The sequence below is a fragment of the Symsagittifera roscoffensis genome, chromosome 2, assembly GCF_963678635.1.
Source record: "Symsagittifera roscoffensis chromosome 2, txSymRosc1.1, whole genome shotgun sequence".
NCBI lineage: Eukaryota > Metazoa > Xenacoelomorpha > Acoela > Convolutidae > Symsagittifera > Symsagittifera roscoffensis.
In genome coordinates this window covers 59,721,376-59,744,480 of record NC_087063.1, presented here as the reverse complement: position 1 = coordinate 59,744,480, position 23,105 = coordinate 59,721,376, and the positions used below count along the sequence as shown (strand labels likewise).

General features: G+C 34.7%; 1 protein-coding gene across 1 annotated transcript; it reads left to right on the top strand.

Annotated features, from left to right (window-relative positions):
* The first annotated feature begins 6,447 nt into the window (after positions 1-6,447).
* On the top strand, positions 6,448-20,011 carry LOC134839514 (uncharacterized). The gene is made up of 3 exons (XM_063855091.1): positions 6,448-6,565; positions 12,600-14,632; positions 18,394-20,011. The coding sequence occupies exons 2-3, from the start codon at positions 12,600-12,602 to the stop codon at positions 19,325-19,327; spliced, it is 2,967 nt and encodes a 988-aa protein (XP_063711161.1). The 5' UTR covers positions 6,448-6,565; the 3' UTR covers positions 19,328-20,011.
* Positions 20,012-23,105: the final 3,094 nt, after the last annotated feature.

Sequence of the window (23,105 nt, the reverse complement as noted above, 5' to 3'; positions counted from 1 at the left end):
GGTTTGAAACTATGTTACTGTGTTTCCTGTAAAGTTCTCTCCTCAAATTGGAGACAGCAGACGGTTTACTCTTAGTGGGAAACAACATCAGGGGAAGGGTTGCCTCATACTAATTAAGTTAAATAAAATTACTGACAAGTAATTGAAAACGCCATTCCAAAGTTTTTAAGAAGCCATTTATCATCTAAAAACAAACTAAGAATGTGTAAATGTTGTTTACTTTTTTGAAACAGTGTTTTTTTGAATTTTTGATTATGTCCGAAGGAATTTATTTAAAACAGACGAGTCACCGCAAATAATTTACATCAAGTTCAACATTGAAGCGTTGATTTACCTATTTACGATTTAGAATTCTTGGAATCGTTATTATCACATTTTTTTTCTTTCAAAAAATCAAAAAATGATAGTTATGCAATTCTCATAGAAAGGAAATTGTATGATAATCATCTTTCGTCCAAAAAAGTAGTCATTAAATCGAACTAAATAAAAAAATCTAGCTCGGAACCTTCTGTGCTACTTGCACAGCAACCGGCTATCTTTGTTACCATTTGGATCCTGGTCAATCGGCTCCCAGTTGTCTTGGTGTTATTCTTCTCCGACGTCGTTTTTTCCTCTACTTCCTGTTGGTTTTGATCCCGAGGATCTTGCTGTGTCTGTTCATTATCATTCGCTGGCAGACTGGGCATTAAAAGGTCACCCACTGCTTTGAATTTATATCTTTTGTGGATTAATATCACAGACTCCCATCCAAAGGGAGCTAGATGGTCTCTAGTCAGTAAACTAACGGAATGGATGTTTTTCTGACATAAGGTACATCATGATTTCCTCCGTTAGGAGGCTTGATTTTACCCGTACGACAAATGTGTTGAAGTTCAGGTTTGTCTACTCTTCTGCAAACATTCCTAATTTGAGAGGGGCCAAATTGATCATCCTTCTTCTAAACGATTCCTCCGGGAACGCAAACAACCTTTTATGCTGTGCTGCAGCGTTTATCTTTACGAATCACGGATACATTGTAACGGCAAAGTCGGTTCTTCTTCTTTTGTTGGTTTAAAACACTTGCGGCTGTGTTGCATTAGTCGACTCAGAGCAAGTTTGTTCTATTGAGAGGGCACTCCGGAATTTCTTTGGGTTATTCCTAGAAGTCGTCCCAAGTCTTTCCTGACACTCTAGTGCGCTAACGACCACTTCCGTCTTCTCGTTACTTTGCCGTTTCCTGTTTGCCAAAAATGACTTAATATAACCAATTCTACACAAAGAAATTGTTAAGTTTAAACTTATTTTTTCAATTTGAGTAACTACTGGTGGGATTTTTTTTGCATCGTGTTTAGCTGCAAAAGTTTTAATACCCCGGGTTGACAAAAAATGCTTATCATGCAATAACATACTATGGGGAAAAAAACTTATCATGCGATTCCATACAATTCCATAGAGAAAAATTGTAAGAAAATCACATGATAAGCTTTTTTTTTCCATATAATGGAACTGTATGATATGCTTTTTTTTTCCATTCAATGGAATTTTACCATAATGATTTTTGCCATTCAATGGAATGGTATGATAAAAACTTTTTAAGGATGAATTTTGCATAAAACTTAGTTCTGATTGATCATAGAAAAAAATGAGGTAAAAACTAAATCTTAGCCCAGCCCAACGTGCCAGTCTCTCAACAGAAGATAAAAACTACAGAAAATTTGAGAGGTTTGAAACTCTGTTACTGTGTTTCCTGTAAAGTTCTCTCCTCAAATTGGAGACAGCAGACGGTTTACTCTTAGTGGGAAACAACACCAGGGGAAGGGTTGCCTCATACTAATTAAATTAAATAAAATTACTGACAAGAAATTGAAGACGCTATTCCAAAGTTTTTAAGAAGCCATTCGTCATCTAAAAACAAACTAAGAATGTGTAAATGTTGTTTACTTTTTTGAAACAGTGTTTTTTTGAATTTTTGATTATGTCCGAAGGAATTTATTTAAAACAGACGAGTCACCGCAAATAATTTACATCAAGTTCAACATTGAAGCGTTGATTTACCTATTTACGATTTAGAATTCTTGGAATCGTTATTATCACATTTTTTTTCTTTCAAAAAATCAAAAAATGATAGTTATGCAATTCTCATAGAAAGGAAATTGTATGATAATCATCTTTCGTCCAAAAAAGTAGTCATTAAATCGAACTAAATAAAAAAATCTAGCTCGGAACCTTCTGTGCTACTTGCACAGCAACCGGCTATCTTTGTTACCATTTGGATCCTGGTCAATCGGCTCCCAGTTGTCTTGGTGTTATTCTTCTCCGACGTCGTTTTTTCCTCTACTTCCTGTTGGTTTTGATCCCGAGGATCTTGCTGTGTCTGTTCATTATCATTCGCTGGCAGACTGGGCATTAAAAGGTCACCCACTGCTTTGAATTTATATCTTTTGTGGATTAATATCACAGACTCCCATCCAAAGGGAGCTAGATGGTCTCTAGTCAGTAAACTAACGGAATGGATGTTTTTCTGACATAAGGTACATCATGATTTCCTCCGTTAGGAGGCTTGATTTTACCCGTACGACAAATGTGTTGAAGTTCAGGTTTGTCTACTCTTCTGCAAACATTCCTAATTTGAGAGGGGCCAAATTGATCATCCTTCTTCTAAACGATTCCTCCGGGAACGCAAACAACCTTTTATGCTGTGCTGCAGCGTTTATCTTTACGAATCACGGATACATTGTAACGGCAAAGTCGGTTCTTCTTCTTTTGTTGGTTTAAAACACTTGCGGCTGTGTTGCATTAGTCGACTCAGAGCAAGTTTGTTCTATTGAGAGGGCACTCCGGAATTTCTTTGGGTTATTCCTAGAAGTCGTCCCAAGTCTTTCCTGACACTCTAGTGCGCTAACGACCACTTCCGTCTTCTCGTTACTTTGCCGTTTCCTGTTTGCCAAAAATGACTTAATATAACCAATTCTACACAAAGAAATTGTTAAGTTTAAACTTATTTTTTCAATTTGAGTAACTACTGGTGGGATTTTTTTTGCATCGTGTTTAGCTGCAAAAGTTTTAATACCCCGGGTTGACAAAAAATGCTTATCATGCAATAACATACTATGGGGAAAAAAACTTATCATGCGATTCCATACAATTCCATAGAGAAAAATTGTAAGAAAATCACATGATAAGCTTTTTTTTTCCATATAATGGAACTGTATGATATGCTTTTTTTTTCCATTCAATGGAATTTTACCATAATGATTTTTGCCATTCAATGGAATGGTATGATAAAAACTTTTTAAGGATGAATTTTGCATAAAACTTAGTTCTGATTGATCATAGAAAAAAATGAGGTAAAAACTAAATCTTAGCCCAGCCCAACGTGCCAGTCTCTCAACAGAAGATAAAAACTACAGAAAATTTGAGAGGTTTGAAACTCTGTTACTGTGTTTCCTGTAAAGTTCTCTCCTCAAATTGGAGACAGCAGACGGTTTACTCTTAGTGGGAAACAACACCAGGGGAAGGGTTGCCTCATACTAATTAAATTAAATAAAATTACTGACAAGAAATTGAAGACGCTATTCCAAAGTTTTTAAGAAGCCATTCGTCATCTAAAAACAAACTAAGAATGTGTAAATGTTGTTTATTTTTTGAAACAGTGTTTTTTTGAATTTTTGATTATGTCCGAAGGAGTTTTTTTAAAACAGACGAGTCACCGCAAATAATTTACATCAAGTTCAACATTGAAGCGTTGATTTACCTACTTACGATTTACAATTCTTGGAATCGTTATTATCACATTTTTTTCTTTCAAAAAATCAAAAAATGATAGTTATGCAATTCTCATAGAAGGAAAATTGTATGATAATCATCTTTCGTCCAAAAGAAAATAGTCATTAAATTCGATGATCAAAGTGATTTCCATTATTAAAAAACCAATTTCGGCTTACTTGAACTTGCGTCAATGCTTTTTTGAAAAACAAACAATATTTCATAGAATGGAAATTGTATGATAATCAATTTTTGTCAAAAAAATGAAAAATGGGCCATTTTGATCTAACTTAATCCTAAAACGAATCAAGCTATTTTATACTTACCAAAAAATTCTTTTTAAAAAGTTTTCCTGAAAAAAAAAATTTAACGAAAAAAGTTGCTTATCATACAATTTTCGTTCGTAAATGTAAATGCTGTGATAAGCATTTTTCCATAAAACCCATGCATGGAGTTGTATGGTAAGCGTTTTTTAATGGAAAAGTATGATAAACATTTTTTAAGTGTGGTGGTCAACCCGGGACGGCTCAATTTTATAAACAAATTAGACATTACGAGGCCAAACTGTGCACTGGATAAGCGCAAACTTTTGTGTCATATGTTCCTGGATTCAAAAGACAAGTATATAAGTAAGTTCCAAAATGTAAGCGGATTCCACCTACAAGATTTACATGGATTCCGCGTACAAATACTTGTAACGTAAGTTTTGTCGGCACATCTAATTTGTTGCGGATTCCGCAACAAGCAAATATAACTAGTTGTTCTGGATTCCGCAACTGTAAGTGGATTCCGCAAAAAGTAAGTGGAAACCGCAAATGTAAGTGGAATCCGCACAATTTGTAAGCGGGATCCGCAAACTGTGAAGGAATTCAGAAATTTGCTTTTTTTAATGAACTTGCATATGCACTGGCGGAATTTAGAAGCAAGGGATTAACCATTGTCAGCGGAATCCACGTACAAATCTCAAAACATCGGTCAACTAAATTGATGGATGATGTCACACTTTAATATTTGCAAGCAGGTTTTGGTATCATAGTTTTGGAAACACAACACCAAATAATTTCATTGGGCTAATTCGATAATTGGGTTATTTCATTATTGGGCTGACAAATTGCCAAATTAGGCCACTATGTGGGATTCAGTAATTGAGATTCGGTATTTTGGCTTTTGTATTCGAGATTCAGTCTTTGAGAGCGTGAATTCAATTCAATTTGTTCACAGGGAGTGAATAATCTATTTAATTAATTTGAGTAAATAAGTTTCAGATAAAAATTAAAAAAACTTGAATTACAGCAGAATTTATTTTTAAGTTCAAAAACACGAATATATAGTCCTGAAAATGTTGCTTTATTTAACTAGGTTCTGTTGTCGCATTTTGAAAATATTTCAAAATCGCTAAATTAAAACTTTTGTTTTAATTGAATAGCTCGAAATGAACTGATGAACAAGTTTACAGGAATTGAGATCGAAGTTAAATTTTGTAGGATGTGAGATTGAAGCTGGGTATGTTTGACAGGAATTGAGATGAGAACGATGTTGCGTATGTTTGTCAGAATTGAGATCGAAGTTGGATATGTTCGACAGGTTTCGAGATCAAAGTTGGGTGTTTGACCGGAATTGAGATCAAACATTTGGCATTCCAACTGGTAGCTGATTAACATAGTAATTAAAAGATATAGTTTTAAAAGCTACTATACACACAAACCAAATTGCGGATTCCACTTACAGTTTGCGGATTCTACTAACCTTTTGCGGATTCCATTTACAGTTTGCGGATTCCGCACCAGCTCTATTCATTTATACACATCTCTTGTTATTTGTGCGTGGATTCCGCAAACTGTTCTGGATTCCGCAAATACGGTTACGTTTCCGCAAATTCGCCTTTTTGGAGCAATTTTGAACGGTACAGTGTTTTAGGTATTTGTTTGTGGAATCCAAAACAGCAAAGAAGATCAAAGAAAAGTCGCAATGTTGTGGATTCCGCGACAAATCTGATTTGAGCCTGTTGCGGAATCCGCTAACAATGCATATAATGCACAGTTTGGCCTCGTAATGGATATTGTGGTAAAACATCCATTTTTTTATCCGTAAAAGTATTACTTATTCCACGTCCGTTTTAATTCTTTGTTAGCAAAATGGTAGGCAAAAATGTCGTTTAATTTTTTATCGGAATGTTTTATTAAGAAAATGGTTTTTGTTTTGACGCGCACCCCCTAAAATTTAGTACACTTTGCCGCTAGAGGTTCCAAAAGACACTTCCCTTTGTCAGTGATTTGACCCAACTGTTTCACCTTCAAATTTCTACTGGCGCTTTTGGCGGCAACGTATACAAGTATAAAGGGGCCAAAACAAGTACCGTTTTTTTAAAATCAAAATATTCCAAAAAAAACACAACGGCTCTGTTGCATACCATTTTACAGGTAATTGACCGGACTTGGAATCAGTAATATTTTAACGAACATGAATCGATGTGTTACCAAAACATCTGTTTTTTATAAAATCGATTCGAAAGCTGTAGTTAATTAGAAATTGCAACAGAATCCAAAACAGAAAGCAGAAGTACAAACCAAAACGGAGCTTGGCAACATTAAAAGTTTATTTGGTCTGCTCATGACTTATATATTAACTTTTGCATGCAATTTTTCTTGTCCTTTTACATATATGTTTAAAACCGTCAAAACCATTTTTAATTGTCAACTCATTGTATACTTTCATTGTTTGGTTTTTAATTCACACATATCGAGAAGCTTCGTGCAATTTGGCTTCACTAAACCATTATCAGCATTAGTTTAGAGAAAGCAAAACATTACATCCGAGAAAGGTAAGAAATTAGAAAAAATACATTTGCGTAAAACTAGCTCCTAATGTTTTTCATAGCAAGCTCCTAATGTTTTTCATAGCAAAAGAGCCAAAAGGTCATGAAGTCAGCATTTTACTCGACAAAATGGCAATCCTATTTTTTTATTGAAAGATCTGCTTAGATTTTTCCGCTCATCGCAAAATTTAATTTAGCCCACTGTTAGCAATGTTAGCAAAAAATGTTATCAGCATTTTTGGTAATATTGCAAACAATGGGGTAAAAAAAATCATGCGTTGAGCGGAAAAATCAAAACAGATCTTTGAATATTACAAAAATTAAGGCAGCCATTTGTGTCTTTTTTTATATATCAATGAAACAGTTGTGATAGTGTGAAAATTGGTGGCGATAGTCTGCAAATAATTCACAATAGTTTGAAACAAAAGCGGTCGGTCGAACAAACCTCCCCTGTCGGACTCATTCCAAACGTTCTTCCTCTGTTCAACACAGTGTAAGTTTTTCCCTCGGAAGAGAGAGCATAGTCGAAACACAAATAACTACACGGTCGATACGGTCCAAATATATCGAGACTGGTTCGAACGGTCGAAATGACGACATCTCAACTTTTGATCAATTCGGCCGAAGCTTAAATCGCAAACTTCGGTCCGGGAGGTCTAACACTCTGCAAAGCAGTTGCAAACGTTTAAAAACTGAATATAATGTGCCAGCGAGGTTATTAACACAATGCGTATATCTTGGTACACATTGTTATCGTAAATCTTGGTCTCAGAATTTGAGAAAAAAAGCAACCAAAAGAGCGGTTCTATTAAAAGAGAATTATGGGAGATTTCAATCACTCTGGCATTCAGTTTTATTCAAAAGTTTGAAGAATATTTACAGAACTTTTTTTTCTAAGAAAATTTACCAATTGAAATTGAAGAATTTACAAAAAAAATCAGATAATGAGCAAACAAAAACAAAACTCAAGTCATGAGAAATTACGTCCCTAGTCGATCAAGGGATCTTAATTTGCAAGATCTTGCAAGAATCTTGCAAGATCCTTTTACAGAGGATGCATCTCTTTAAAAGATCTTGCAAGATTCTTGCAAGATCTTGCAAGATAACCTCCTTTAAAGATAACCTTTTTTTTGCAAGATCTTTAAAGATATAGTTTTTTTGGGCAATCACAGCTTTACACGCGAAGACAACCAAGTAGCGTTCGTGGAAGAAGGAGGCAGTCTTAGCTACGCATACATACACACAGCCCGCTAGGCGGTTGCCCCCAGAAAGCTTCTTTTTTAAAAACTTTTTTTTTGTAATAGGCGTTTTCAAGTTTTGATCGACTACTTATACCTTAATCTTTCAAAATAGGAAAAACACAATGTACATCAATTGAGAACATAAATTTAACGAACTAAATACAAGCAAAGATTAAGCACAAGATGAAAATTAGGTTTTTTCTAATTCAGTTTTTTCACACAATCACGTTAATCGAGATGAGCTGATGGACTCTCAAAATAGGAAAAACTGATTAATCTTTCAAAATGAGCAGATGAGCTGATTAATCTTTCAAAATAGGAAAAACACAATGTACATCAATTGAGAACATAAATTTTGTGTTATTTTTTTGTGTTTTTCGACAGAAATTTTGGGATAGTTATCTTGCAAGATTTTTGCAAGATTCTTGCAAGATAGCCTCCCTCTTCCAAGATTCTTGCAAGATAACCTCCATTTTGCAAGATCTTGCAAGATAACCTCCATCTTGCAAGATCTTGCAAGATAACCCTCTTTTGCAAGAATCTTGCAAGATCTTGCAAGATAACCTCCCTTGATCAACTAGGGGTATACTGAATACCCCAGATTACCCGGGTTGACCTCCATACACCGAAAATGCTTATCATACATTTCCATACTTACCATACAATGCTTATCATACAAATAAAAATCATTATCATACAAATCCATACATCAAGTGTATGGAGAAAATGCTTGTCATACAATTTTCATACATTATCGAAAAACAATAGAAACAAAATTAAACCGTTTCTGCGGCTTTTTGAGAACAGTTGAACAGACGGGTGACAAGAAAAACTGATTGAAAACTTTTTTTGAAAAAAAAAAATCCTTACCATACAATTTCCATAAACGACACAAAAATTTTTTCAAGTAATTTTGAAAATTTGCACCAAAACAATTTTTTTTCCAGCGCAAGTCGAATTTTGTACGCAAATAAACATTTTCTGAAAGAATTTTTTTTACATGCAAAATTTAATTTTTTGTGTGCATAACGTAGTCCTGGATACGATAATATTGGCTTTTTTTCTTTTCATCTAACTTTTTTTTTTCAAAAACGCTCAAAAATCATATTTCTTTTGTATGGCGTGTTTATGTATGCCTTGATCAATGTCTGATAATTTAAAAATTGACAAATTTAAAAAATAATCATTGAAAGAAGAATTTTGTCAAAAATTAAAAGTTTGTTACTTTTTTATATGATTTGTGGAAGACAGTTGAGGTCGTCTTCAATGCTTTGAAATTGCCAGACCTTTCAACCTTTGGTGGTTTGAGTAACCAAGGTCTGTGTCACTTGTGTTCGGTTGCATACACAACCGCAAATTGTCAGAAAATAAATTTACGAACAAAAAACAACTTTTTGGTTTATGGCGAAAATACCTGTCATACAATTTCCATTTATGGGAAAATGCTTATCATAGAGTTTTCATACAATTTTCTGTACGTATGGAGTTGTATGAAAAGAAATGTCCCATTTTTGAGAGTTGTATGATAAGCATTTTTGGTCAACCCGGGTACTCAACTCCCAGGGCTTCAACCAAAAACTACCCCCAAATAAAATAATCCTAGCAGCCCTGCACCTTTCAAATATCTTTGACGTTGTTGATCATTGCAGCCTGATAGACTAAATTAACAATTCAACTCTTCCGAGTTCAATCCACCCCCGGGTAAGCGAATACCTGAGCTAAGACAGACAGAAACATAACTAAAAGATCACCTCACTTAAGCAAGATTAACCTACAGAGTCCAGGAAGGATCAGTACTTAACCCCACAATGTTCAAATTTTGTATAAATTGAAACACTTTTGCTACTCAACCACAAGCTGAAAAACCTCAAATCCAACTCAGTCCCATATTTCAAGTTTTCCACTCATTGCACAACTCAAACCACTACGGAGAAAAAGAAGCTCTCGCTGAAGGTTGTTGCAGGATCTAACTGGTGCCAAAGTGAGGAAACTCTGCTGGACACACCCCCCCCCCCCCCCGACGATGGCGATGAAAAAAAGGGTCTTCGAATACGCCGCACCAGACTGCGCCCAGAGCAAGATCAATTGCCTCACGAAAACAAAAATTAGTGCAAATTACAGCACTACTTACTGCAATTAGATACCATTGAAAAAGTACAAAAAGACCAATAACAAACCAAGTGTCAACTACTTACCAAAGCCCACCACATAAGTCTGCTCTCCTTGCAATGCTTTTCAAGATGCCCCACGAGTAGCCATCCGGTTATAAAAGCATTGCTTGCAAGAACCCTCGAATACGATTTAAACCCTTCTTCAAACGGTTCAGCGCACCCCTAGTGTCAAATATGATTGCTCCAAACGAAAACATAGACAAATGGACAAAAACAACGATCCACAAAGAACTACACATCGATGGATGTCGCATTACATAGAACAAGTCCCAAACAATTAAATTCTAAGCAAAACACCACCCCCGTTGTCTTCATCTGCAATTTAGTCCAATTTTGCTCACGCTACAACCCCTCTTGAACTTTCAACCAACTCGATACTGCTAACCAAGACATATGCCCTTACTGCTTTATTTTCCTCATAACACCTACCTCCTATTTTCCCGGCCCTCACTCCAATTCGACACTGGCTCATTGTCTCGGCTTCGAAAAATATAGCCATCTATTGATGTGGTGCCCAGTCATTAGAAAATGCTGCATTCAGGCACCATAGCTTGGCTGTTATAACAAGTACATCAAGTTTGACTCTATGTGATAAAAAGTTGCCAGGCTCCTTCATGGTTTTTATAATAAACAAGATTATAAGAAAAAAACTGAAGTTTAGAAAAAAAATGTTTATATTAATTTTAGATCATCAAATTTAGATCATGCAGAAGTACCATTCTAAAATATTAAGTATGATTCTAAAAAAAATTTTGGCACAATTTGATAGAAATGACAAAATTTCATTAGTTGCTTAGGTGTTTCAGTTCCGACTTTCCAAGAAAGAGGCGAAATAATTATGCTCGGGCAGATTTTTTTTCAGCAAATCAATCTTAAAACCAATTGAAAAGTATTGAAATTGTGAGCTCAAGCTCAAAAATAAATTAAAGATGAAAATGGTCAATTTGAAAATGAAGATTCGAAAATGGTCAATTTGTCTAATGTGGAACATTTTTGCGCAAGCTGTTTGGTGCTTTTAACTCGTAAGCAGATATTTAATCCTCATAAATTGATAAAAACTGATTGAGGCAAAACTTTTGATGTAAGAACAACGATAATAAACGCTAAGAAGGAAGATCACTTTGTACTTGGCATAGGGAAGAAGTATTTAGAAAAAGTCTTTTTTTTGTCTTGAAAATTTTAAATTTTTTTGCTAATTGATGTTTTCACAAAAAGTTTCCTAGGCATTGAAGGGCTTTGCCCTTATAGAAATTGTTTTGTCTACATTATGCCAACTTTTGAAGAGTGCGTGTAAAATTTGTGCTCGATGTAGTTTTGTTTCTACCAAAAAGTTTCGACATTTTAACTAGCCTTTTTTGAACTAGTTTTGTATACCATCTGCTGACTTGCATCAATATCTTGAGCTCAAATTTAACCGCTATATTTTATTCTATAAATATATGGCGGTTTGAAAATTGCAAGTTGTTTAATTGGGACCATTCACGAGTGATAGTTTTTTTTCCGACTTCCGAAGAAAATGGATTATTTATGCTTGGTGTGTTTTTTTATCCAGACAATTTTTGGCGATCGAAATCATAATAGTAAAAATAGTAAAATACCCCATTGAAGATATCGACTTCCTAAAATCGAATGTAAAACGAAACTTTACATCCGATGTTTTTTGCAAAATTGTGGGAGTTTAAGAATTGCCTACTTGGCTAAGCTGTGGACTAATTCAAGATTTTATTCATAATGCTGAAATCGTAACGCAAGTTGATTCTGAGTGGTGAACTATCCCGCAGAACAAACTCGTTCCAAACTGGGTTGCGGCTAGCTAGTTGGTTGTTTTAATTTCTCGTGACTCAAATTATCACATTTAGTTTTTGAATTTGTCCAAATTTTATAGTTTTTCAATATTTTCATTTCCCAAAACTGAATCGATACGGCTCAAAACTTGCTTCAATTTGCTTAGCAGCCAGCTATCTGATTTTATCAATATGTTTTGCTAGAAGCGATTTACATAATTTCAGATGGCTTGCTGCTAACTAAACTGAAACTTGAGCCGTATCGAATAAGTTTTGGGAAAAGTAAATAATAAAAAACTGCAGACTTTGAACAAAATCAGAGACCAAGTGTGAAAATTTGACTCACAAGACATAATGCAACCAACTAGTAAGCCACAACTCATTTTGTAATTTACATAGCCTTTAAAATTGAAAACTTTTTCTCAACTTTTTTTTGAACTTTTATCATTTTTTGAATTTCTCAAAAGCATGACTTATTTCTGAGATCTTAAGGGGCAGCGGCAATATTTAGATCCTTGTCGCGATACAAGTATTTGTGCTTATATATTAATTGATTGTTACTCGTTAACTTGCCGCTGATAACGCAAGCTTAAAATTTTACGCGGATAACTACTTTTTGTCGCGCGACAAAACCTGCTATTTGCAACAAAAAAACTCAAATGTTTCTGATTTTGACAACAAAATGGCTTTCTGGATCTTCTTTCAAAGAATCTTGATGGACTACGGAAGTAGATTTGCTGGTAAAAAAATTATGAAACTAAGCGTAAACTAGATAAGCGGTTAGTCTAATTCTTCAAGAATAAGTATACAGTAAACGAATTTTTCAAAAATAGTTTTGTTTCAGATGGAGGAAGCTGTGGTCAATGAAAATACAAACAGCCTGAAAATGGAGACTTATTTAGAGAAGCATACAAACATTTTGACAATATTTCCACGAGCGCCTTGCTCATTTTCAGACGAGCCCGAAATTGTGAGCAACTTGTTTAATAAGTTTTCAATCGACTTTCTACATCACGAGAACTGTTCGGGTTTTGTAATCTGTCAATCAGATCAACCCAACGCAACTTCTGAAAACAGCATTAGCCGTCAATCCTCTTGGTTCATTCCTGCTCCTCATTTCAGCCAAATAGTGCTGATTAAACGAATTCATCGTTTCGGAGAATCTCTTGAAGCGGTAATCGGAAGTCATATTTCATCACAACTCAGTCAACTTAATCTAACGTTCAAAAACGAAAAAGTAGATAAAATACCAATAGTTATACTCTTTATTTTTATAGTTCAGCACCCTAACAAGGAATTGGAAAACTGCAACGCCATACTTGATCAAATTACAAAATTCGTCAGCATTCAGGAATTCGAGAAACTGGACATTTTGTTTAGATTTCTTTTCAAAAATAAGAGCTCCCACCCGGGCTTGGACTCGAAAAAGGAAAGACAAAAATTGAAAAATTTAATTTCTGTTCAGAAAGAAAATTTGGAGATAAAGAAGTCAATTTTTGAATTCTTGCAAGTGCACGACAGCGAAGTTAACCTTCAAATAAGTACAAAAAAGTTCAAAAAAATTGGAAGCGCTGAAATTACACTTGCCGATTTTGACGAAGTTGTTTACTTGTATAAGTTATATTTCCCAGCCAAAGACCATAGCTTAGAAACTTTACCCAGCAAGATGTGGGAAACAGATAGTTTGCTATACAAAACAGGTCACCGAGGAGAGTTGCTAGAAAGTAGCGAGGGATATTTTGGCGAGATGAAAGATTTTTGGGAGAACTACGTAACCAAATTATCGAATCCTGTAGGCCTACTAATCAAGTCTTATTCTAATGCTCATGTGAATGCAATTCTTCATCGACCAGTGTTTAGTAATCAACTGGATATTGACTGGATTTATTGTGGGCATAAGATGATATTGGCAATTGAAATCGGACGCACAAACTTGCCCGAAAGCCCAATTTACTCAATTTGCAATAAACTTGAACAAGTTTTGGGCAAGATTTTACCCTCGACCTTTTTAGCCCTCCATGCGATTTTTCGAAGCTTTCCCAAAAACATAAGAAAGAAAGAAAACGAGGAATACAGCAAAACATTTTGGCTTTTTGTAAGAAGATCTTTTCGGTTTGTCATTTTTTTCCCAAATTTGTCCGCTAAAAGTTTTAAAGAAGTTATCCAAGCATCAAGGGAGCCCTTGGACAAAAAAGCAAGACAAAAAACGATAGGATATCGGAAAATATTTAGCCTTATTTCGACTGCTAAGCAATACCGACTTTCCAGCATTCTCTTTCTAATGCACGAAGATCTACACTCAACAGCAAAGCCAAAAACATTTTATGTTGACAAGGATCTCAATATTTCAGAAAGCCGAATACAAGTTACGGAAGTTTTCCAAGCGAAAGTGAATTATAGAAACCCAAAACCCAAATATAAATTATTGGAATTTGTTTCGGGTATTTTTGCTCTGAGTACTTTGATAAAGAAGGAGATTTTTCCGTCAAGTGCCGACAAAACTAACACTCCACGTGATCAAAAAAATTTGCAGGACCAGAAAGTGTTTTTGAAACAAAAAAATTTAGTTTTCAACGAGTTTCTGGATGTGGTTTTGAGCCCCCAGCAACATCGGATCTTATCCGAGAACAAACGCCGAGTGCTGATTGCGGGTGAGCCGGGTTCCGGCAAAACTTCTCTATTGTTAGCCAAGGCTCAAATAGCAGCTTACGACAGCAAGATAGAACACATATTATTTGCAATTCCAGAAGAGAAAACCCAGTTTAAGGATTTCCTTTTAGACTTCGTGAACAAACGGGGTAACGAGAGACTGAAATCGAAGTTCATTTTGGCCACCTTTGAAGAAATGTCTAACCCGAGTCTGCGACGTCCAAACTGGTGAGTCTGCATCCGTCTACTACCATTTTCAATTCAGATTTTCCAGGCTCGACTTTTTTTTTACCGTTCTCCTCACCCACCACCAACATATATAGATTTTTTGCGTTAACGAATAATTTAAAACGATTGTAGATGAAGACCACATATATTTGGAGTGGCGTAAATACCACGCCTGCCATGTATGAAACAAGGTTAACCTAGGCTCCAATTGGTTCAAATGACAGACAAGGGGCAGTAAAAGAGCGGCAAGCTCCCTCAAAAATTGACATCACTATGATTTGGCATAATTTTCTTCCAGAAGCCAGCGCAAATTTACACAACAGTTTTATCAAAAAGAATTATAGCCCTTTGGAGTTTTCCAATTTGAAAACCAGTAAAATTTCAAAGCCGCTTCTTTGCCGGTCTTGTTGGGTTTGAAGAAAAATTGGAGACAAAACCAATACACATCATGTGCAAAAACCTTTGCCTCGACGGCCGTTAAAATTTTTTTTGCGAACAACATTGACTTTGGAAGTACTATCATCTAAATCTAATGTGATACAACTATTCATTACTTTGTGGCCAAATTTTTAGTTGATTGGGAGTGAGCGTTGTGGCTTTGTTTTAGCTTCTAGTCTAAGTAGTTTGGCTTCTGGTTATTAACTGGTTGAATATTACCGAACAACCAGTAACAGTCTAGGACTGATTTCAATTATCAGAACAAAACACATAAAACTTGAAATTGAAAATTCGGTTCTCTCAAGTTGGGTTGATTTAAGGTTAAAAGGATGAAGTTTTGCGAGGTTCGGACCTGAGGTTTTATCCCGAAACGGATCAAACTTCTTTTTTTAGTCAGTCAAAATTTACGCAAAACTTTTGAGTCAAAAGCTGACCATACTATATCAAAGTGAGCCTTTTACCCAGCAAAAAAAATAAGAATTTTATAATCTCCAAATTATTGCGCTAAACGTTGAAAACGTTCTCTCACCCTATGAGTAGAAAAAAATAAATTAAGTTAAACACTTTTTTTGGAGATTATACTATTCTTAAACTATTTTGTAATGAATGAGCGGCTCACTGTGATATACTTTTGCCATATTTGAATCAATACATTTGGCGTAATTTTTGATTGATCAAAAATGTCAAAAGTGATTCGTTTTTTGCAAAACTTTTCAGCAAGTTTTGTTATCATCGTTTCTCACCAAAAGTCGATCCAGTTATAGAAAAGAGCTCTTTAATTTTTATGTCTTTCCGTTTTGCCGGATAGTTCAAATCAGCACTGAATAACAAAAGTAAGTTGCTGCGCGAGTAGAACAGAACTTTCCAATCAAAACAAATAAACTAAACGAATTTCAAAAAAATTTGCAAAAAATAATTTGAAAAACTTTCTCAAAATTGATTTGATTTTTCAGAAAAAAAAACAATTGAAGGAGAAACTACTATAATGGGAAACAGCAATGTCTTAAACACTGATCAAATTATGGCAGAATCAAACTGAGGAGATCAATTCTTAAACAGTTTTAGTCTAATTCAAACTGAAAATCTTCAAACTTCGACAAATAGACTTTTTTGAAAATTTTTAATAATTCAAAGCACGGTCAGCAGGTTTTCAAAAATATTCATACATTTTACTCCTAAGAAACTCAAAAGTGGCTGGAAAATGTTTTAAGATGGACCCTACGCCATATCTGCTTTCCAATCTTCGAGAATGGTCGTAAATAAAAAATTAAATACCATCGCGTTACCCATATCGATGCCCTCTTGGTATTTTGCAGTATGTGCTGGAAATAAAAAGAAAAAGGGGAAAAATACAAATTTTTTTTTGAAAAAATTGCCCATTTCTATTGTGCCATGTGATGTCTTCAAAAACAATTCTTGTCGTTAAAAATCAGTCGATTTTACTTTGATGCGAGCAGTCTTGTTCAAATGAAAGTATTTTTAGACAATGAGGTTATCTTTATACTGCGTATTTATAAATATATTCCAGTATAAACATTTTTTTTGTCTTTTACAGCAAGGTTGTTGATGTGATACTTTTGAATTTGCATTTTGAGAGCCTGATTGACATGTTTTCAATTCCCTGAGTTTAGTTTGAAGCTTTATTGGAGTTTAACCTTGTTGTTTTTGGTTAAAAAAAAACATTGAATAATTTGTTCCGGGAGGAAAAAAGATTACACATTTCCTGAAAAATGCCCAAAAATTTTGTGATGTTAATTTGTGCGTTTTGTGCGTTTGTTTTGTGCGTTTATTTTATACTTTTTGTAGTAATTATGAAATAGTAAAAAAAAACAAGTAAAGCCGGTTACTGTGCAAGAAGCACAGAATTTTCCGACCAGTCGTGTGATAAAAAGATCTGAACGGAAAAATAACACGTTAGGCATATTCGACATTTATAGTTAAATTGGCCTATTGGAAAGCAATTTTTAAACAAAAGTTATTAGGAAAACGGAAAAAAAATGCTAAAAAATTCGAAAAAATTTCGAAAACTTTTTTTGCAGAAGTTTTTTGCAGTTTGAAATTTTTGATTTGAAAATTGGCGGTATAAATTTCGGAAAACTAACTTCAATCAATTATTACTAAACACTCACGGCTTAAATTAAGCATAAATAATATTTTGTAAGTCGGCTTAGCCTCACCCATGCTAACAGAAAATGGGTTCCAGCGATTTAATATCGATATGTTGATTCAAAAATGTAGATTGAAAATCAATTTCCATGGATTTTAAATCGACTCAAATAGTTTTTATCATCTTTTTGCTTTCATTTTCTTACAAATTTTTGTACCAACCAAATCAGTTAAAATTGGTTTAAATCGATGTTTAACTCCTTTTTTTTCATACTCAGTTAGTACCAATTATATACAGATGATATTCAGGTTTTCTAGACTATCAAACAATAGAGAAATAGAGGAAACAAAATTTTAACTTATGTTTTCCATTTCATTTTTCGTTTTGATGTTTGGCCTGAAATTAAATTATGAGGAAAACTAACATCTAATTTAAATGCACCAAAATGAAGTTTTTTTAATCATATGTTATCTGCCTAACAAAAATGATCCTAGAAAGTCGATAATGAAAATGAAGTTTCGAAAAATCTTTGCTAGTCTTAGTTTTCATTACCGCGGGAACCCTTTTTTTAGCACAATTTGAAAAGGAAAACTTTAAACGCAATAGTTTAAAAAAACTGTCCTCGAGTGACTCTTGCTTTCTTTAGCTCTGATTGAGATTTTTTTAGCGCACAAAGTTGCTAAGTTTTGCAACATAAAGAATAGTTAAGCTAAATTTTTGTTGTAGAAACAGTTTTGTTGAGACTTGATGATTTTCACTACCTTGCGAAAATCCATTTATTTTTCAATTTTTATGCACTAAAATCGATTTTTTTCCTATCGTAAAAATCCATTTAATCCATTCGAAATCGATTTACGTATCTAAAGGGGCTATCGTACATCGATCTCTTCACAGCATACTTTATGTATAAAATCGATTTAAATCAATTTCAAACTCAATCTTGTCTGTGTGGGCACCTTGTATGCCTCAAATTAAACCAAAAATCAAAAATTTCAAGCTGGTTTTTCTCGACACTGAGAAATTTTTTCAAGTTTTCTTAAAGTTGTTCGAATCACGACTAAAAGGTTCTTCATTCGACCCCTTCTGATGATTAATTGTGGCAGCTGATTTTGCGTAGAAAAGAAACAAAAGAAAAAACTAAAACACACCCGAATACAAAGCTCCTCCCCATTTTTCAAATGGTCCTACCAATTACGTGTCTGGGATGATGTTTAAGGCCTTCATTGAAACAACTTCATCGTTCCATTTTACTGATGGACGAGATATACATGACATCTGTGAGTTCCTTTTCAAAGTTGGATCAAAACCTCATGTTGCAAGCTTACCTGCTAGTTTTGCCTCACGTCCAACAGTTATTTAGCACCAACGTCGTTGCGGGACAGATGGAAAAGCGCCGAGGCCTAACTCAGTTTGTACTACCCCACGGCTGTATATTTGAACCTTTGAACATCCTTTTTCGGAGCTCCCATCATATAAGTGCGTTTTCGACCGGATTTATTCATACAACTAAACCGGTAACAAGAACCAGTGCAAGAGTTTCCGGGTGCTTTACCTCGCCCCAAACCGAAATAATAGCTCACTACTTCTCCAAGCGCGATGATCCAATTTTCTCAAACTCAACACTTATGAACCCATGTTTCGAATCTGACCGTCGGGCAATAATATTCAGTGTTGATAAAACCTTTTGGACCGAAAAGTTTTCTAACGAACGAAAGGATGTTTCAAACGTGTTAGTGGTACCTCCTATCATAGATTTCTACGAAGCACCTTTCACAGGATGTGAAGCCTTTTCTGTTATAGTTATCGTTGACGACATGTTAGAAGCAAAACATGACAACAAAATGTTTATAATTCTGAACCTTGCCATAACCAGAGCCCAATACGAGGTCATGATAATTGTGAGAGATATATTTAAGAAAAGGGTGGAAAAGTTCATCAGGAGACCATCGCGGCTAGATCGGCTTCTGATGGACGCAGCGAATCAACTTCCGGTGGATATCACTTTTCTAAGAACGGTAAAGTGGAGCAGGAATATGATCAATTTTGTGCAAAAGTTGACCCGGATTGCAATTCAAAGGGCAGACGAACGTCTGTTAGGGTCAATACTGGAGAAAGTGCCAGCGATCAGAATACCAATAGGGCGAACTTGAATCAATTATATTACAAGGGGCGAATCTAGGGTTTTATCGAATGAAGCCTAACGTTAAACTTTTTTGGTCTGGGCGTAACATTCTATTGATCACTGAATTCCTTGTTCTTCAGATATGTTAGAAAACGTACAATCTGACTAAGCAATTAAGTAAATAACTAACCCGGAACCCAAGAAAAACTACAATTGATAAATCCAAAAAAAAAGTAAATTTCGATCATCATAAAAATCAAATATCGTTAGTAACTATTGTAACATTATTGATCTATCATAACCATTTTGATCTAAGCTGATTTAAAATTTTCCCGATTTAGAGGCTGACTATCATAAAATGCCAATTGTTTCTGGTTGACCAAATTGGTTCTCCGAACTCTACCAACACGATGAAAATTTCTATCTGTTAAAGAATTTAGCGCTGCTAGCAAGTTTCCAAATATATTGGCTGGCACGCAAACTTTGAATTTTTTCCGCTAGTCCTTCAAACTGAAATATATAGCTTATCGCCCAAAACGCTTAGATAAAACACTCGTATCGAGATTTCATTGATTATTACCAAAAGGGGACCCTTTGAAAGGGAAGCAGCGAAGTACTCAAAATTCTGAGGGTTGAGGGGAGTATATTTTTGAAGTACTCAAAAATCTGAGGGTTGGGGGTAGTATATTTTTGAAGGACTCAAAATTTTGAGGGTTGGGGGCAATATGATTTTGCTACTGTTTGATTTTGATTGAAATTCGCCTGGTTGTCGCTGTGCAGACACAATACTTGGTGCGTTAGATGAGCCCAAACCAGCCAAGTTTCTAGATTACGTCGGCCGGAGGATTGGAGCACAGGTGAGAAGTAGAGTCATGTGGAGTCTTAGTCTACAGAGGGCAGCTCCGAGGGTCTACAAGTCTGTGGGATTATTCAATGTAACAGGTTAGAGCTATGCCTCAAAAAATTTCGCAGCTAGAAATAATCAAATTCAAAAAAAAATTATGAATGACCAAATTTACGAAACGCTCCAATTGTCACACGATGAATGAACTCATTTTCAAAAGATGTAAGTACAGCTTTCTGAAAAACTGGGAGCAGTAGGAAGGAATAAGGGAACTCGAAGTTTTTTAGGTATCAGAAAATTTGTAGGTCTTCCTTTTTGGTATCAAATAAAAAGGGTGATAGTTTGCATTCCGAACATAAATATATTTTTTCTAGTTGCGCAGCTCAAACGCAACATTCTAGTTACACAACAAGTTAACGCGTTTTTTTTGCTTAAAAGATAGAACAGATGAAAATGAATTTTAAGAAAAATTGGATAACTGTGCAGAGCGTTGAATCATTTTGAAAGTTGCAAGTCGCAAAACTTCAAATTAAGCGACAAATAAAAACGCTGTGGGGTTTAATTTGAGAAATTTATAATTGAAAAAAAAAAATCCGTTTGCGACAAAGTTGGATGGAATTGCGTGTTAGTTTTGTCAGGTCTAAAAAAATTTTCTTCGCGTTTCTTTGTATTATCGACCCAGTTTTGTGATTTAATGCTTCGGCGAGGAGAAAGGATATAATCTTATTTAGGCGTATTATAATCATTTCATAGCGTAATCCAATTCACCTGCTTTAAATAGTTTTTTATTATTTTCTTCGATCAATTTAAAAACAAGCTTTTTGTAAACATAGAGACATTTATGCCATAAAATTTCCTTGTAACTGACACACTCTATGAGTTGATTTACCCGCCATTAATTTAACTGTTTCACATACCCTATTCAAATGTCGTAGAATTGAACAAGATACCTTAAAAAAATCCTTTACAAGTGTGCTGACTGATCTTCGAAATTGTTCACTATATATTACTTTATTGTTCCGACTTTCGAAACGAAAGTAACGGAATATTTGTGCTCGGGTGGGTTTTTTTTCTTCAGACAAATTTCGACTTTTTAACTAGCCATTTTTTCCGGAATTTTTTTATATCATTCAAAAGCTATTGTTGCCCTGAGCTTAAGTTTGAAAGATATTTCACCTGTGACCATTTTTCGTAAAGTTATGCGGGTTTAAAGATTGTAATTTTGGGATAAATAGCGCGCGATATACTTCGCGCTATTAAAGCGTAAGCGGAGATTTAATCCGTCTTAGAAATTGTTCGAAATTGGTTGAAGGAAGCTTATTTGCCATAATTGGTTCGTTACTAGAAGCGAAATTTATCATTTTGTATTTTATATGGCGTGTGGGGAATAGTTTTCACAAAAAAACTCAAATAAGAAAAAATTTCAATTTATTTACTTTTTTGCATCAAGTTTTTTCATTTTGTTTCATTTCATTAAATTTTTTAAATGTTATTACTGCTTCATAGACCTTAAAAGGCAATCGGAACATTCAGGGCTTCGCCCTAATACGAGCAGTCTTGTTTTCCTTTCAAACTAAATTTTTGTTTTTTTTTTCCTGCAAACGTGTATCAATTGTGTGCTCCAAGTTGCTTGATTTACAAAATTGCTCTGCAACTGCAAACAAGTTAAATGCGATTTTTGCCCTCCTAATCAGTCAATGAGATTTCAAGTTGAAAGAATAACAATGCTGCTCGTACCAGGCCAAAGCGCTGATTGTTCCGATTGCATTTCAGGTACTATCAACGAGTGCCAGCGTGTATTCTACACCAAGGAAATAAATTTTCAAAAAAACATAGATTTTCAGAATTTCCTTCAATACGCTATGCAAAGTACAAGGGAAATATTGTTCGCATATAGCAAAGTATTAAAAAGACCAAATAAAATGCATCAATTCAATTCGGTAAAAAAACCTAAGACGGATTAATTCTCCCTTTACGCGTTAATGCGCGAAAAATACGGCGTGTTAAGTATCCCAAATTGGCTAACTTTACAAAACATGATCACAGATGAAACATCTTCTTAATTTGAGCTCGAGAGAACAATGACAATTAGGAGAAATAGAGATCAAGCAATTATCACTATCAGCTGTCAGATGAACTGTCGAAAAACTTTTCAGGTATAAATTCTAGGATTTATTTTAGGTTTAAACTGCTCGGGTCAGGGCAAAGAACATTTACTTTGCCGCTTAAGCTTCAATTTGAAAATCGTAATCCATTAATTATCACAAACTGGCCAGTTGGCACGTTTCAAAACCCAATAATTTTACAAAAAAATAAAAACAGGTTAAATATATCTTTTAACTTGTAAGCTAAGCACATCACAAGCTTCCGAATGATATTTTAAAAATCTCATCTAATTCTGTTCCTTAAAAATTCGAAATTTGGCTTATGCAACATCAAGCAAAGCGCTATTTTTCAGTCACTTTCATTTAAAACCGGGTCAATAAATAGTTGGCATGAAAGTGTTTCTCCTCGTACGCGTTATTATTCCGACTTTCGATACGAAAGTAACGGAATATTTGTGCTCGGGATGGGTTTTTTTCTTCAGGCAAATTTCGACTTTTTAACTAGCCATTTTCGACGGAACTTTTTATATCATTCAAAAAGTATTGTTGTCATGAGCTTAAATTTGAAAAGATATTTCACCTGAGATCATTTTTCGTAAAGTTATGAGGGTTTAAAAGTTGCCATTTTGACCAATTTGGGACAATTAACGCGCGATATAATTCGAGACATTAACGCGCAAGCGGAGATTTAATCCGTCTTAGAAATCGTTCCGAATGGGTTGAAAGAAGCATATTCGCCATAATTGGTTTGTTGCAATGAACGAAATCTATTCTTTTGTACTTTATATGGCGTGATTTTCATAAAAAGTTTCAAATTAAAAAAAATTCATTTTATTTTATTTCAATTAATTTTTTAA